The 16,993-nt window shown below is 41.0% G+C and overlaps 1 protein-coding gene across 2 annotated transcripts in view; it reads left to right on the forward strand.

The window, feature by feature from the left end:
- Nucleotides 1-16,993, forward strand: part of LOC126458608 (cytosolic endo-beta-N-acetylglucosaminidase) — a 126,263-nt gene that overhangs the window by 49,535 nt on the left and 59,735 nt on the right. For both annotated transcript variants that reach the window (XM_050095766.1, XM_050095768.1), the window contains exons 4-6: nucleotides 11,161-11,326; nucleotides 11,437-11,652; nucleotides 11,723-11,940. In XM_050095766.1, coding sequence (XP_049951723.1) covers nucleotides 11,161-11,326; nucleotides 11,437-11,652; nucleotides 11,723-11,940 — 600 coding nt within the window. The remainder of the gene's footprint in view (nucleotides 1-11,160; nucleotides 11,327-11,436; nucleotides 11,653-11,722; nucleotides 11,941-16,993) is intronic.

A 16,993-nucleotide genomic window follows, 5' to 3' on the forward strand; every position in this document is an offset into this window, starting at 1 on the left:
TCCTGCTAAGACTATGGCAAGGTTATGACAACATAGTGGAACATGCCTGGTGATGCTGTGATAGTTTTGTTATGTCCTCAAATGACAGAGAATTTTCTTGCAAATTCACTAGGTGTACTCTTGGGATACCAATCCTGAATTAATTCCACTTTGATGTGTCATCAGTTTATGAAATATATGTTTACAGACATGGGGCTTACTTTCATGCAGCAACTACCACCAGTTTCACTGTCTGTATTGCGAATTATTTGTACTAGCCATCACAGGGGCAATGAGGAGGCAATGAACGCTGCCGTTGGTCGCTTGCTCCATGAAAATGTTGACACACAGTAAAGAGTTAGAGGCAGTAGCTCTCAGTTCCAAACTAGTGTGACAATAACATTTTACCTTCTCTTTGACAGTGCTACAAACAGCTGTGTCAAACTCGGAACGTCTTTAGAAATTTTGTCTCGCTACATTAAGTAAACAGTAGATCTACAGGTAACAAACATGAAATACTGCAAAACTGCTACTGAAAATACGCAAATCTGTTAATGAAATTGTATCGCTGAGTACTCTGTTAACTGTGTTTCGTTCTGTAACTATTCTCACAGCCACATTGTCATATTACGTTATAGTCCGGTAAAGCTATTTGAGTATGACAAAAGAGTTCATGTTTCATTGAGAAAGCCATTCGTTGTATGTTGTTATGATGAGAAGCCAGTTGTATTAGTGTAGTGCATATTAATAATGTTTCTCGTTAGGTTATTGAACAAAACAGACACAAATATCAGAGAAATTGTCAACAACATATTCCACCACACTATTGAAGACAGTCTGATGATGCACAGGTAGTTTTTCGATCCCACACATATAGCGACTCACTGATGCTGAGTTAAGCCACGTTTGAAGCACAGTTGTTGAAACACAACAAACAAAAGAAAACAAAAATTAACATTCTTGGTGGTTGATGGATAAGAGACGAGAAAGGTAAACACATGTGGGTGCCAGATTAGAAGACATGCAGTAGGTTTGTTTGCCAGCTAAGCTCCTTGGTGCCATCTTCCAGGTCATATTTGTTACTTTGCAATTGCAAGGCATCTCATTTGTTGGCAACAAATGCCAACTGTGAAGGACATGTCCCCGTTAAGCAGTTCACAACACAAAACACCTTCTTTGTGCTACTAGATGTATATATATCAATAACAATAACATTTTGTGGACATATACAGGCCATTGTTTGAGATAATGTTTGTTCTGGCTTACCCATTATTTTCTCCTTTTGAAGTTACCATACAGTACTTCAGGTTGCACTAATTTAGATTTACTGTGACGTCCTTAAATCTATTATAAAAAATGCCACAATCAACCCTTTGAATGGGCATAGATGACTTCCTTTCCCATTCTTCCCAGTTCAAGATTCTGCCTTGCATCTAATCTCATATTTGACAAGCTGTTGTACTGTAACTTTCCTCCCTTTCTTTTAACCTACTGAAGGCAAGTGTTTCACAAAGGTTAATTGGTGGACACACTTATCAGTTATTGGATACACAGTCATTGACAATAGTAGCAAAACGCAGAAACGTCCTTTCATCAATGCCTGTTTGTCTTCCTAACTGTGGTAATTAATTTTTCTCAAAACGATCATACTTGAAACAATAAAACTTGACTTGCTCAATAGTGCTCACTCCGCACAGGGCACAGATGTTTTGAACTGCCTGCACTGCTTTTGCCCTTGTATTAAACACAAGTAGAACACAATGTCACAAATGCTAGACTTTATTGTGCTTTAGACTCCATTTTCTATTGCATAAACGTTGCTCCTCATAATGTAAAAGATGAGAAATATTCACGTTGTCATAGCATGAGTTGTACTGCAAACTTGAACAAAATAAGACCATAATTAAACACTCTCACAGGAACAGGCAATACAAAATGCTGAAACATAGTACAATATCATACACAATGTTTTAGTAGTTACAGAATGACACTGAAAATAAGAGCTATAAGACTTCTGCTCCTGACAGTGTGCTGTCATACTAGCAGTACTGGAATCTTGGCGAATTTGGATCCAGATGGAACTCTTGCATAACAGTCAGTGTGGAACTAAACTTCTAGAGTTTCTCCAATGATCAGTACTGTAATCTTAGTCATACACTCAGGTGACACCGAACCCAATTCACATTTCTCTGTCATTCTGAATGACAATTTATATTTAATAAAAGACTTTCAAAGGAAATAAGTTTCTTGAGAAACTTCCTGGCAGACTAAAACTGTGCGCCGGACCGAGACTTGAACTCCCGTGTTCGAGTCTTGGTCCGGCACACAGTTTTAGTCTGCCAGGAAGTTTCATATCAGCTCACACTCCGCTGTAGAGTGAAAATTTCATTCTAGAAGTTTCATCAGGTTTTCATTTATGTATTTTCAATCAAATTACCCACTGATACAGATTATGTACTAAATTTCTTTTTGAGCTAATTAATGCTTATATTTGTACAGCTTCATTCATTACTACATTTCCAGTCTCCACATTTACAGTGCTGTAACTTCAGTCTTAAGAACTAGGGGATCCTGACTCAGATTTTCAGACATCCTAAAGGGAGAATATGAAGACTGGACATAGTTCGATTTTTAGAGGCATCAAGTCAGTTTTCTGAACAGACTGGAGAGAGTACAAGGGGAATAGCTAGATGTTCATGGTCCAGGAGTCTCCAATGTCCATAGGATGTGCGGTGATACACTGTATTGTGTATTATCAGTTACCTGATTCAAACACTGCATGATCAAAAGAAAATTGTAAAGTAGTGCCCAACCAAATGAGGCAGTGTAGTTGTTAAGACACTGATGTCATATTTAGGCTTTATCCAGCTGTAGTGATCTAGATTTTCTGTGGTTTTCCTAAATAATTTCAGGCAAATGCCAGGATGAATCCTTCAGCAGCTATCCTATCCTCATAAGAACATAATTGTATATTTTATTTATATGTATGTTTTGAGCTGTGTATTTCCATTGTATGATGATGAAGACAAAGCCTGTCTCAGTGTGAGATGATCCCTGGATGTATAAATAAATGGGTAAATAAATATTAGATGGCAGTGTTATAAAGTCAAGTTGAACACATATTTCAAAACAACACAACACATGTAAGTCACTGAGCAAGTTGACAAAGCAAGACATGTGAACGCAGTAACATTCGAATGAGAACTGAGTCCAAGTCTAGCGGCCGCTGGCTAGCCGGTCCCTTAGGTGGCACGGCTGCTGCATGGCTGGCAGACAGCGCCGAATGTAGAGGACACACGTAATTGCGTGGCGGCACTTTGAATGATTGGCGAGTCACAACACTTTTTTCCCCCTTTGAAATTTTTTTCACTGATCTTGATGGAGGTGCTATTGCTAACGTCAATAGGCATTGTTTGACTGGCCGTAAAGTCTCGAGGAGGAGGTTTCCCATACGGACGGAAGTGTCCCCGATGATAATGGGTCGAGATGACAGGAGATGTAGGGGTCGAATCTGCTGGTGCCCCGTGCACCAATCTGCTCGTTGCGGCAAGTCTGGTTGATATAACAGGAGACATGGGCGATGTGTCGCCGTCTGTGGGAGAAGGAGGCGAGTAGATTGGCTTGGACAGATGATGGTCATCTGGTTCCTGCATGGGCACGTATCCTGGTGGCGTCCGTTCTTGTACTGGCACCGAGATGACGGTGAGAGAGCTGCGTTGTGACTAATGAGAGATGCCAAGATCCCGAGCGTCAGGTTGAGCCGAAGGTGGTGTAGCGGCATTCGGAACAGGCGTTGCCAGCACACGAAGCCGAAGCTGGTCCGAATGATGCACTGCAACACCAGTGTCTGTCTGGATTTCATACAGGTGTCGGCCACGGTGTCGTAAGATGCGGCCCGGACTCCATTTTGGCCACCTGCCATATCCCCGTACCCAAACAAGGTCGTCGTCGGTGAACCGGCCAAGCGAAGGCACCCACGGCCGTGAGGTGGAAGGCCACAGAAGATGGAGTAGCGTGTGTGGCTGTCGGCCATGTAAGAGCTCAGCCGACTGTGGTCGCCCAGGGGGGTGAAACGGTATGAAGCCAGAAATTGGAGAAGCGCATCATCAGCAGCAGAAGTCAGGAGTTTCCTCATCTGAGCCTTAAATGTGTGGACCAGTCGTTCAGCCTCACTGTTTGATTGTGGATGGAACAGAGGGGCCGTGACATGCATGACGCCGTGATGAGCACAAAAATTCACAAATTTGGAAGAGGCAAATTGCGGACCATTATCAGTAACAAGAGTAGAGGGAAGGCCTTCCAAAGAAAAAATGCGGGCGAGAGCATTTGTGGTTGCCGCGGTGGTAGGCGACGTGCAACGGACAATGAAAGGAAAGTTAGAGTAGGCGTCAATTACGAGTAGCCAATAAGTACCTAAAAAAGATCCCGCGAAGTCAGCATGAATGCGCTCCCAGGGCATCTCAGGCGAAGGCCACGATGACAAAGATGACTTCGGGGCGGCGGCCTATGATGCACAAGGGCTGCAGGCAGCGACCATGTGTGCTATTTGAGAGTTGATGACAGGCCAGTACACATGACGGCGTGCCAGAGATTTTGTGCGGGGGACACCCCAGTGCCCTTGGTGAAGGAGGCACAAGACCGAAGCACGCAAAGACGCAGATACCACAACACGCGGCGAAGCATTGTCGGTGGAAAGAAGGATAACACCATCCCTAGCTGTGAGGCGGTAGCACAAAGCGTAGTAGTTTCGTAATGGATCAGAAGTCTTAGTGGACAGACGATCTGGCCAACCCTTCTGAATACAGTGTAAAACCCGGGAGAGGGTAGGGTCAGAACCCGTAGCAGCCGCCAGCCAGTCCCCGGTGATGGGGAATCCGTCCACAGCCCGCTGCTCGGCAACATCCAGGTGGAAACACAAAAGTTTGGCCCTATCGAATGCCAGATCAGGACCCATGGGAAGGCGAGACAGTGCATCAGCATTTGCATGTTGAGCCGTCGGCCGGAAATGAATCTCATAATTGAAACGAGACAAGTAAAGAGCCCAACGCTGGAGGCAGTGTGCAGCCTTGTCAGGAAGTGACGTTGATGGATGAAACAAGGAAAGAAGTGGTTTGTGATCCGTAACAAGATGAAAATTGGATCCATAGAGAAAAACACCAAACTTATGAAGAGCATAAATAATGGCCAAAGCTTCTTTTTCAATTTGAGAATACTTTTATTGGGCATCCGTGAGCGTTTTGGAGGCATAAGCAATGGGTTGTTCAGAACCGTCAGAAAAACAGTGCGCAAGGACTGCACCAACCCCATATTGAGAGGCGTCCGTGGCAAGAACAAGATGTTGGCCAGGTCTATAAGTAGCCAGGCACGGGGCCTGTATCAGCATAGTCTTCAATTTCTAGAAAGCCGCATCGCATGACGCGGAGCAGTGAAAACGCACATTTTTATGCAACAGGCGATGCAACGGCTGAGCCACCGAAGCAGCAGATGGTAAAAACTTGTGATAGTATGCTATTTTCCCCAAGAAGGCCTGCAGTTCCTTAACAGATGTAGGGCGAGGAAGGGCATCGATCGCAGTGGCAGTTTGCTGAAGTGGACGAATACCATCCCGAGAGAGTTGAAATCCCAAGTACGAGATAGATGCCTGAAAAAATATTGATTTCTGAAAATTACACTTAAGACTGGCAGTCTGTAAGACATGAAAAAGTGTGCAGAGGTTCTGAAGATGTTCCTCAGTGGTGGAGCCAGTGACAACAATGTCGTCCATGTAATTGATACTCCCAGGGACAGGGAGCAATAATTGTTCCAAGAATCGCTGAAAGAGAGCAGGGGCGCTGGCAACTCCGAATGCCAATCGTTGGTATTGATAGAGGCCGAAAGGCGTGTTAAGGACCAGAAACTGCCGGGAAGCAGCGTTGAGAGGAAGTTGATGATAAGCTTCTGACAGGTCAGTTTTAGAAAAATACTGGCCACCCGCAATTTTAGTGAACAATTCTTCAGGTTGGGGCATAGGGTAAGTGTCGATGAGGCATTGCGCATTTATAGTGGCTTTAAAATCGCCACAGAGATGAATATCACCATTGGGCTTAGCAACAACAATGACAGGAGAGGACCACTCACTGGAAGTGACAGGAAGCAAGACCCCTGATGTAGTGAGACGATCCAGCTCCTGTTTTACCCAATCATGAAGGGCCACAGGAATGGGCCGAGCCCAAAAAAACTTAGGCCGGGCAATGGGTTTGAGCGTGATATGAGCTTCAAAGTCGTTTGCACAGCCTAACCCAGGAGAAAAAAGGGATGAAAATGTCGTCGACAAGGAATCCAGTTGAGCATAAGGAATAGCATCAGAGACGATATTGTCAGAGTCATCTATGGAGAACCCAAAAACGCGAAAGGCATCGAAATCAAAAAGATTTTCTGTGTTACTCAGGTCGACCACAAATATGGGAACAGTGTGAACGACGGATTTGCAAGATACCTCAGGAGAGAAATCTTCTGTTTATTGTACGTCCATAATTGCCGAGTGACAGGTGATAGGAGTGGAGAACCCAACTGAAGATACGTCTGAGAATTAATGATAGTGGCAGCAGAACCAGTATCCACCTGCATGCGAACATCCCGACCAAGGATTTGGACTGTGAGGAATAACTTCCCTGAAAGGGTAGAAGTGCAATTGGCAGACAACACAGAAGCAGAATCAGCGTCATGGTCATGATCATCATGTATGTGGTCAGATTTGCAATCGGAAGACACATGACCCTTCTTTTTGCAATTGTGACACATGGTCCAGCATTGGGGACAATCCTCACGTGAATGTTTCGTAAAACACTGCGGACATGAAGGAAGTTGCTTGGGGTTTTGCTGCAGTTTCTGAGAGAGTTGTTTATGGTTAGGCCGCGGCTGCGCGTGGGGGCGTACTGCGGCCACGTCGGCCGGCGGGGACACGCCGCACATGTTGCCAACAGCGCACAGAGGTTGTATGTCCCCGATGTCACCCCATGCCTCTATTTGTGCTCCAGCGGCGCGAGAAATTTCAAAAGACTGCCCGATGGATAGGACTTCATCTAGAGTCGGATTTGCCAACTGAAGGGCATGTTGCCTCACTTCTTTGTCGGGTACCGACCGGATAATACCATCCCGTACCATGGAATCTGCGTAGGATTCTTTGTGAGCGTCAGTAACAAATTGACACTTTCGACTGAGGCTGTGAAGCTGAGCAGCCCAAGCGCGATAGGATTGATTCGGTTGTTTTTGACAATGATAAAAGGCAACACGAGAGGCTACCACATGTGTTTGCTTATGAAAGTATATGGACAGAAGTGAGCACATATCAGCAAGGGACAAAGACGCAGGATCTTTCAAAGGAGCCAATTGCGACAACAATCGATACATTTGAGGTGAAATCCATGAAAGGAACAGAGACTTACATGTTTGTTCGTCCATGACATGAAATGCCAAGAAGTGCTGTCGAAGACGTTTTTCGTAATCGGACCAGTCTTCCACCATCTTGTTGTAAGGAGGAAAAGGAGGCATAGACAATGACGAGAAATGGCCCATATTGGATGCCGCGACGAAATCGCAAATCGCCGATGTGAGAAGCGTTTGCTGTTCAATGAGACCTTGCAGTAGTTGCTCTAAAGTAGCCATGGAAACCTGTGGGTCAACGATGAAAAGGAAAAATCCACTACTTCATCGCCAATTGTTATAACATCAAGTTGAACACACATATTTCAAAACGACACAACACATGTAAATCACTGAGCAAGACACGTGAACATGGTAACATTCGAATGAGCACTGAGACCAAGTCTAGCGGCTCCTGGCTGGCTGGCCGCTTAGGTGGCGCGGCTGCTGCATGGCTGGCAGACAGCGCCGCATGTAGAGGACATGCGTAATTGGGCGACGGCACTTTGAATGATCGGCGAGTCACAGCAGGCAGTAGTTGGTCCTAGTTACAGTTACAGAGATTTGTTTGTGTTGTTTATCATTATTGTGCACAAACATGTATGTAGTGAGAAGTTCAAAATAAATTTAAATTGATATACAAAGGGGAAACCTAAAAGTGTAATTAAAAAATCTACATTTTGTGTCATTGTTCTGTGTGCTGGCGGTACTGTTACCAGTGATGTAAGGAATGCTTGCAGGTGACATATTACTACCGAGAAGCAAAACGCATTTGCAATACAAGTTCAAAATGGCTTCCCCACTTGAGATCTGCACCAAGGAAGAACCTTTTCTGAACAGTGAAGGTACGAAACCTATTGAAATTCATCAGCAAATGGGGATCCAGTATGCTGATGCATGTCTCTCATTGCAGCAACTGTGTGTGTGTGGAGCAGAAAGTTCGAAAATGGCATCACTCAGTGCCTGAGTCAAGCATACTGTGTTGTGATACCATTGTGTATTGCAGCTGTTGAGGTCATTATGATGGAAAATCAGCACGTGATGGTGTGTGAAATAGCTGCACATTTGCTTTAGGTGTGGCTCAGCACAGCACATTACATCATTCATGAAGTGCTTAAGTTTCACAAAGCGTCTGCTAGAGGGGTGTCACCGCAGCTCCCTCTAGAACTGAAAACAGCAACACACTGATGTGTGCAAAGAACTTTTGTGATACTTTGAAGTAAAAAGTGATCACGCTGAGTGGAGACCACCAGTTTGGACCACTCAAAGAGGTGATGGGAGGAAAGACATTTCATTCCAATGAAGAGGTGCAGCAGGCGGTGCACAAGTGGCTGTGCACACGACCAAAAGAATTACTCCCTTCCGAGAGGAATTCGTGCTGGAGGGAGTCTATGTCAAAAGATGATATACTTTTATTCAGTAAAAAATATTCAAGATTTTCATTTGACTCCCCATCGTACATTTAAAGTGTGATGAAAATCATCCACAATGTTTTTGTGGTGTAGTGCCACAGAAATTCCAATAGCTTTGTCTTTTTCTCCACACCCACATTGCCTCCCCAAATACACACTTTTACCCTCTGCTACTATAGTCTGTTCAGTTACCAATTTGGAATATTCAGTTTGTTTTCCAATACAAGATCTAAAATCCAGTTCTTCATTTCCAGGTTGTTTGGTCATAGCTTTCCTATATTTCTTAAACAAGCTGCCCTGAAACCCTGTTTATTTTCATGCAATCATTATCATCGTCATCTTCTTATTCTTCTTCGTCTTCTTCTTCTTCTTCTTCTTCTTCTGCTTCTCCTGTCTTTGGGGTACATTAGATCAATCACTTCTGGACGTTCTGTGCCTTTCTGTTAGCCAAGTATGGTTCCATTCTTTCTGTTATCACTTTCCTTTTCTTTCTGCTTCAAAGATTTGGACTGTTTGTTTGTTTTTGATTTCGACTTGTAACTTCTCTTTCTTGTCATTGGACGTTTTTCTTCCAGTTTTATTTATGACCATATTTTCTGTCATTTGGCATTTTTAAAGTCTCTCTCCATTTCCTTAAAACAGTTATCTATGTTTTTTGTTGTTGTGGAAGTAGTCAATAAGTTTTTTGGTTAGTCTATTTGGGTTCGTTCTGAGGATGTGTCCACAAAAATCAATTCTTCTTTTCCTTGCTGTATCCGAGAGTTTTTCAATTGTTTGGTGAAGGATTTAATTTCTGATATGGATTAATATGTTGTAATGGAATTTGGTGCCTTTGATTTTTCTCAATGTCTTCTTTTCTTTGATCTCCAACCTTTGAACTGGGTCATGATTGGTGATGGGCAGTGTTTTGGCTGCATATAGGACTTCCAGTTTGATTACCACATTATAGTGCTTTATTTTTGCATTCCATGAGAGGGACTTTTTGTTACCTGCATGTTTTGGTGAGTTGGAAGGGCAGCTCAACTTTATTTTTTCTAGATTCCATAGCCTTTTCCTCAAGGGAATTTCAGATGAACCATTCTTCAAGATGTTTGCATTTATTAACTATTTTTATTTTTTTATTCTCTCACTTCAGACTGTTCCTGTGGGCTTTTATATGTTTGTCTGTTTTGTTTTTTACTTTGTGGAGGAGATTTTGAGACCAAATTTTTCTGCTTGTTTTTGTAGTGCGAGAGTCTATTCTTTGGCATGTTTCTTGGTATCAGCTAGTAGAGGGGTTTTGTCTGCAAAGGCTATACATTGACTCCTATATCTTAGTTTTGTGTTTCTGGTTGGATTCCACTATGGTTCTTTATGTTCCACTCTGACTAATTGTTGTAGGGCACAGTTAAGTAGCAGGAGAAGAGTCCATCTTCTTCTTGCTGTATTACAGTTTTTATCTCAAGAGAGTCAGAGAGTTCTCCCGTTAATTTAGCTTTGGAGAATGTGTTGGTAACAGTTTCTGTGATTAGGTGTATGATATTGTTGTCTAGGTTTAGTTCTTTTAGTGTAGAGATGAGAGATTCCTCGTCTCTTGAATCATAAGATTTTTGAAAGTCACTGGAAGTGATAACATATGATTTTGCTATTGATTTTTGGTAGGCCATGAGGTTTTGAAATTTAGAATTTGTTCAGCACAGGATCTTCCTTTCCTAAAACCCATTTGATATTCTTGAAGTTGATACAGTTGAGGTTCTACTCTGTTTAGTAGGACTTAAAAAAAAAAATCTTGTGTGTCACATCTGAGAGTGAGATTCCTCTGTAGTTGTTGGGGGTTTGTTTCGGACTTGTTCATTTGGAATGTGTGAATGAGGGCCATTTTACATTCAACTGGATTCTTTCATTTATTAAAATTCTTCACAGATGTTTTGGAGACACTTTATGACATTTTTGTTGACAATTTTTCAAAGTTCGGCCTGATAGTGTTTGAGATTCGATATGGTTGTTTTTAGGGTAACTGGTTCCAAGCTTAGAGTTGGTTGTTGTTGAGGTGGTGAAGTCCATTTTTTCCTGTAGGTTCTTCACAGTTAAGGTGGCTTCTGAAATATTCTACCAATATTGTGCAAGTATTCCTGTTGTTTTGGGCAATATTTCCATTTTTGTCTTGGAGTTGAAGGGTCGGTGTGCTGTCTTTGGTTATTTTTTGTCTAAGGCACATAAAAATTATCTGCATAATTTTGAAAGAGGAGTTGCCTCCCCCCCCCCCCCCCCTTTTCTGTTGTAAATATTAAATTCTTATTTGATACGTAATCACACATTGATTTGTATTTGATTAACATGTGTTCTCTTTCTGCATTTCAATAAATTCCAGTTGTTACTGCATTTTCAGGATATTTTTTGACAAGTGTGATGGCGTTTTCCTTAACTATGCATGGAGTGAACGACATCTTCAGAACTCTGTTAAAAATGCAGGCATTCGTGGGTATGATGTTTATGTTGGTGTAGATGTCTTTGGTCGCAAGTTTTATGGAGGTGGTGGATTTCAGACTAGAAAAGTTAGTGTTTCTTATGATGCATTTTTAAAGCTTAATCATACTATTATGTAATCATTATCTTTACAGAGTAGTTATCCAAATAGTTCCTTATAAAATGAAATTAATTTCAGGCTGTGGAGCTAATCAGAAAACATAACTTGTCCATTGCAGTATTTGCCCAAGCCTGGGTGTATGAATGCTTTAAACAGTCAGAGTCCTTTATACACCGTGAGTATGCTTTTTGGCAGACGCTATGGCCATACCTCTTTGTGCATGGACCTACAGATCTTCCTTTTTCAACATCATTTTGTCAAGGCAGTGGACATAAGTATTTCTCTGAAGGACGGGTATGTGCCTTTCTGAAATAGGAACAATCTCTACCTACTCAAGCATCTACTGAATCTTGTTTTGTTGCAGATGGTGTCAGAAACCAATTGGTACAATCTGCGCAGGCAGCAGTACCAACCATGTGCAACAACTTGCTTAAACCATCGTTACAATGTGACAGCTGAAGAACACAATAAGAGCAGTGGTATATATCCACCTGTAGAAGACACTGGTTGTATGATTTACTACGCAGATGATGCATTTCAAGGAGGTGGATGTCTGTTACTTAAGTGGTCCCGTATAGAGAGGTGAACATTTATCTTTCTGTTCTCCCTAAAGCTATTGATAACTTCTGAAACTGAATTCATATCTGCTTACAACTTCTTGTACTTTACAGAAGATTTCTGAATGTGTGTGTGTGTGTGTGTGTGTGTGTGTGTGTGTGAGAGAGAGAGAGAGAGAGAGAGAGAGAGAATATGGGCAGCATGATGCCTTTTTTTTCCCTGAGAAAGTGTACTACAGTTGTAAAACTAACTCATTCCACATCTTAGCATGAGGTCACAGTTATGATCTTCAGGACGTACTGTTTTGCAAGTATATGCACCACAGATAGGATGTACCATGGAGGAGAAAGAGCATTTCTTAATTAACTTGAAGAACAAATAACAGAGGTGAATACCATCATTATGGGATGGTAAGCTCAAGACTATGACAGACTTCATCATCACTGAAAGAAAAGCTGGTCAGTATGTTACAGAAATTAAAGTCACACCGAATGAGTGCTTGGGTAGCAACCACCGGCTATTGATTGCTGACCTAAAAGATGTTCAAGTGCCAAAATTTAAACAAAAGGGAATGCCAAAGATTAAGACTTGCCTGTTGAAGGACATGGAAAAGAAAAGTAACTATGAAGCATGAATAACAGCCACATTACCCAAAACTGAAAAAGGTGGAGTAGAAGAAGAATGGTCTTTATTCAAAGAAACCCTTGTTAAAGAAGTCATGGACATCTGCAAAAAAATAAGTGCCACAGCTTAGAGAAGGAAACACCATGGTAAAATGATGGGTGGAAGGCAACTGTAAAAGATAGAAACATACTGAAAAGAAAATTAGACCATGAAAAAACAGAAAACAGATGATAGATGAAATGAATTAGCAATTGAACATCTAGCGGAGGAATGCCAGAGAAAGAAACTAGCTGTAAAAAGACTGATCCAGGAAGAAAAGGAAAATTGCTGGGAAAACTTTACTACAAGGACAGAGGAAGATTGTCAGGGAAGTATGAAATTACCGTACAAAGAACTAAAGAGTAAATGAAATCAATATGTAAATATCCTTGCACTGAAAACAGATGACAGTAACTTAATATGAACAGAGCAAAGGATCAGGGATGAAATGAAAAAGTACTTCAACTTGCTGCTAAATGAGATGGGGACAACTCAACCATCAATGACTGTAGAGTAATTAATGAATTCCAGACCAACGGACACCCATTAAAATGGCATGTGGTAGACATAAATTTAAAGAGTATGTGGAATGGAAAGTTGTCAGTCTTTGATGATCTCAGCTCAGGCTTAAATTGGCTGTATAGAGTGTTATCAATGATTTCGGAAGAAGACAAAATCCCAGAAGATTGAGTACAGGAGTCATCACCCCTCTGTTCAAAAAAAAGCAATCAGTGAAAATGTGGAAGCTACAGAGGCATCATGGTGCTGTCACACACCCTGAAAATGTTAGAAATTTTTTTTTTTTTTCCAGTAAGAATGCTGGGGAAAAGCACTGGGAGTATAGAAGAAATCCTCAAACCAAGATATGGAAATGTTTGGAAAACCTAAAGGTGCCAAGGATCTAATTGTTAAAGTCAAGATGCTATACCAAAAGTGTTACAGCTATGTCCAGATAGGCAGTGGACAATCAGAATGGCTTGAAACAAAGAGAGGTGTCCAGAAAGGAAGTGCCCTATCACCACTCCTGTTTGTAATAGTAGTGGACGAGATCATAAAATGATTGGAACAACACATTCAAAAATTTTGGACTAAACATAAGTGAAATGAAGACAGTAGAATTGACCATCAACAGGCTAGAAACAACGTCAAATATTCCAGAATGAGATTTTCACTCTGCAGCGGAGAGTGCGCTGGTCCCGAGTTCGAGTCTCGGTCGGGCACACAGTTTTAATCTGCCACGAAGTTTTAACGTCAAATATATTTTTAGAAGGAGTCAAAGTAGAATCTGGTTCCCATTTCAAGTATCTAAGAAGCATGATCTCAAAGACAACCCCATTAAGCAGGAACTACTCAGCAGGACACAGAAAGCATCTGATTTTTATAGTCAAATAAGAAATCTTCTCTAGGATAATAAAATGCAATGAAAAGCAAAAACGACCATGTACAACAATTATTTTGTACCAATCCTTACATATGGTTTAGTAACATGTATCCTACTAAACAAAGAACTCAGCAGAATTCTGGCAACAGAAGTGAGATTCATTAGAACTATGAATGAAACAACTACAAAGGACAAAATCAGGAATGAGGTGAATAGAAAAGTAGTTGGTATTGAGGTTCCCATTACCAGTGTCATAAAGAAACACAGGCTTCAGTAGTATGGGCACATTATGAGAATGAGCAGCGAAAGACCTGCCAAAAAGTATTTCAACCTAAACCTCGTAGGAAGACGACCACAGGGAAGACCAAGAAAATAGTGGATAGAGATCAGATGTGGAGGAGAAAGGACACAAATGGGAAGTTTTCCTGGAACAGACAATGTATGAAGATGGGAGGAGATAGCGAGCATGTGTTCACACACCCGGGATACTGGAGTTGGAAAATGATGATGATGAGAACATGCAAATAAATAAATGGAGTGTGTGACTGGAGTGGGTTAGGAGAAATTGAGAGCAGGAGGATTATTGAGTAAAGGCTGCATTGCAAAGATAACACTCATTTGTGAAGTTCAGAGAAGCTAGTGGTAGATGCAAGGATCCAGATGGAATGGGTTGTGAATCAGTCATTGATCTGGAGCATGTATTATTTAGCAGCATGTTTTGCCACTGGGTGGTCCAGTCTCCTCTTGGCCACAGTTTGGCAGTGGCCATTCATTCTGGTAGACTGTTGATTAGTGATCATGCTCATATAAAATGCCATGCAGAAATTGCAGCAAAGCTGGTATATGACATGGCTGCTTTCACATAAAGGCATTTCAAAACAGACATTTGCAGAAGTTAACTCCAATGGACTATTTGTGCTATAACTGCTAACAGAAAATGGATCCATGCTTGTACTTTCGAAATAAACTAGACGCCAGAATATTTGACGAGAATTCTCTCTCTCTCTCTCTCTCTCTCTCTCTCTCTCTCTCTCTCTCTCTCTCTCATTTTCCTGTATCCTCAAAGTACCTTACGCTGTACAGTAAAATACTTTTTTCTCCCTCTGACTTCTTTTAAAATATATGTCAGTCAACATTCACAGTGATGCGTTATTTATGTTCAGATACTCTGTTGAACACAGTGGAAGAATGTTTACTGTTTTGCACTTCAACTACTTCAGTGCTTCCACTTGTTTTAAACAGTTAAAAAGATCTGATAATACTGACTCAACTATAAATTTGAAATATAATTGCTAATAAACTGATATGATATATGTGATGTATCTCTACTGACAGACTGCCCATAAATCCCTTGCAATATTGCTTCTCGTAGACTTGAATTCCTCTGATGTACACTATACTAACTACTTGCTGTCACTGAAAATAACAATCCATTCAAATGCTGCTTCTTTGCTCACCACAGTTTTGTCAAAATAATTCAAGACAAGACTAGTGATTCTATCAGACCTATTTGCCTTACTCCGTATATTAGAATAGGCATACTGAGAGCGTACAAACAAAAGTGAATTATCATCATTAAGTAACCTGTACATTATGACAAACTGACTGAATTACTTTTGAATGCATTATGGGAACAGCAGTGATCAATGTCTTGTAAATAATTACTATTAAAAACAGTCTTGATCACAATTTATTTTACAAGGTGACCGGTTTCGACCACTACTGTGGTCATCTTCAGACCATTGAGTAGGAACCCCTTTCTGTTGGAGAATTGTGATTCTCCAACAGAAAGGGGTTCCTACTCAATGGTCTGAAGATGACCACAGTAGTGGTCGAAACCTGTCACCTTGTAAAATAAATTGTGATCAAGACTGTTTTCAATAGTAATTATAAACTGACTGAAGTTAGCACTGTGCACTGGCTATCAAAATATTGGTAGGATATTAACATATGCTATTAATATTTGAATAAAATAACTAATATTAAATTGTTATGAAATACTGAAATTTAGAGAGCTGCCTTTGTGGAAAATTGGGGGTCAAAGAAACAGCGACTTCCATTGCATCTGTGGTATCTTATTGCTTAACCTCTGTTCTCTGCAAGTGTAGGTGAATTTGAGTTCTGGCAAAGGATCTACATGCATTGAAAATGACTTTGCAATAACAGTGTGATTTATTGTAGTAGCCTGTCAATGTGGTTTTTGCAGTTAAACATGTAGGATTCCACAGTCAACTTAAGTAGAATGACAAGAAGTTGTGACTGCAACGAAATCTGAGTCTGAATGGAGATTAAAATACATTTAGCTGTCTATTGTTCTTTTGATTAACTGTTTTGGTTTTCACTATCCTTTAATTTTTGTTAATATTCATGTGAAATTCTGCTACAAGATATATGATTACAGAGATACAAGACAGTGTTGGTGCGTGGGATGGATCCCCGGAATGTGTTCTTAGCTTAAGTGCGTGTCACCGCTGTTGTTGCCAGTCTGTCATGTCATCACATTGCAGATGTTTGACAGTCTGTGGGAATAGGAAAAGATGACAGGCACTATCTTGTCAGTAAAAAAATCAGCTTTGATACACTGTCCTGTTGTGTAGAAATGCTCACTGTTAAATTTTCTCAAAACGCACTCAGAAAGGGCGTGAGATTGGAATGTGCTGGATTTAATATTTAGACACAGTTTTCACACTCAGTGATGGACACCCATGTAACTATGTTATTTTACTGTGTGTCATCACTTTTATTTAAACTTTTATTCTTCCAACAACAAATGCTTTAGCCCTCCCAGTAACAAATATTACAGTAAATAATGTATTCTTATTCCAGATTCTGTGCAAATGAAAAATTGCTAAACAGTCACTTCTCAGTCTCTCAGACGAAGTGGCACTTTTAAGTATTTTGTGTATATTCTGTTAATGCAGTGCGCATTGGCATCCATTGTTGATGGGGCTTGGTGCTTCTCATAGATTCAATGTCTTGATAATCTTCTGTCTTGTGCATTGGTTTCTTCTATTTTGAATCTTGTGTGCTTGT

The sequence above is a fragment of the Schistocerca serialis genome, chromosome 2 (assembly GCF_023864345.2).
Source record: "Schistocerca serialis cubense isolate TAMUIC-IGC-003099 chromosome 2, iqSchSeri2.2, whole genome shotgun sequence".
In the NCBI taxonomy this organism is placed as follows: Eukaryota; Metazoa; Arthropoda; class Insecta; order Orthoptera; family Acrididae; genus Schistocerca; species Schistocerca serialis.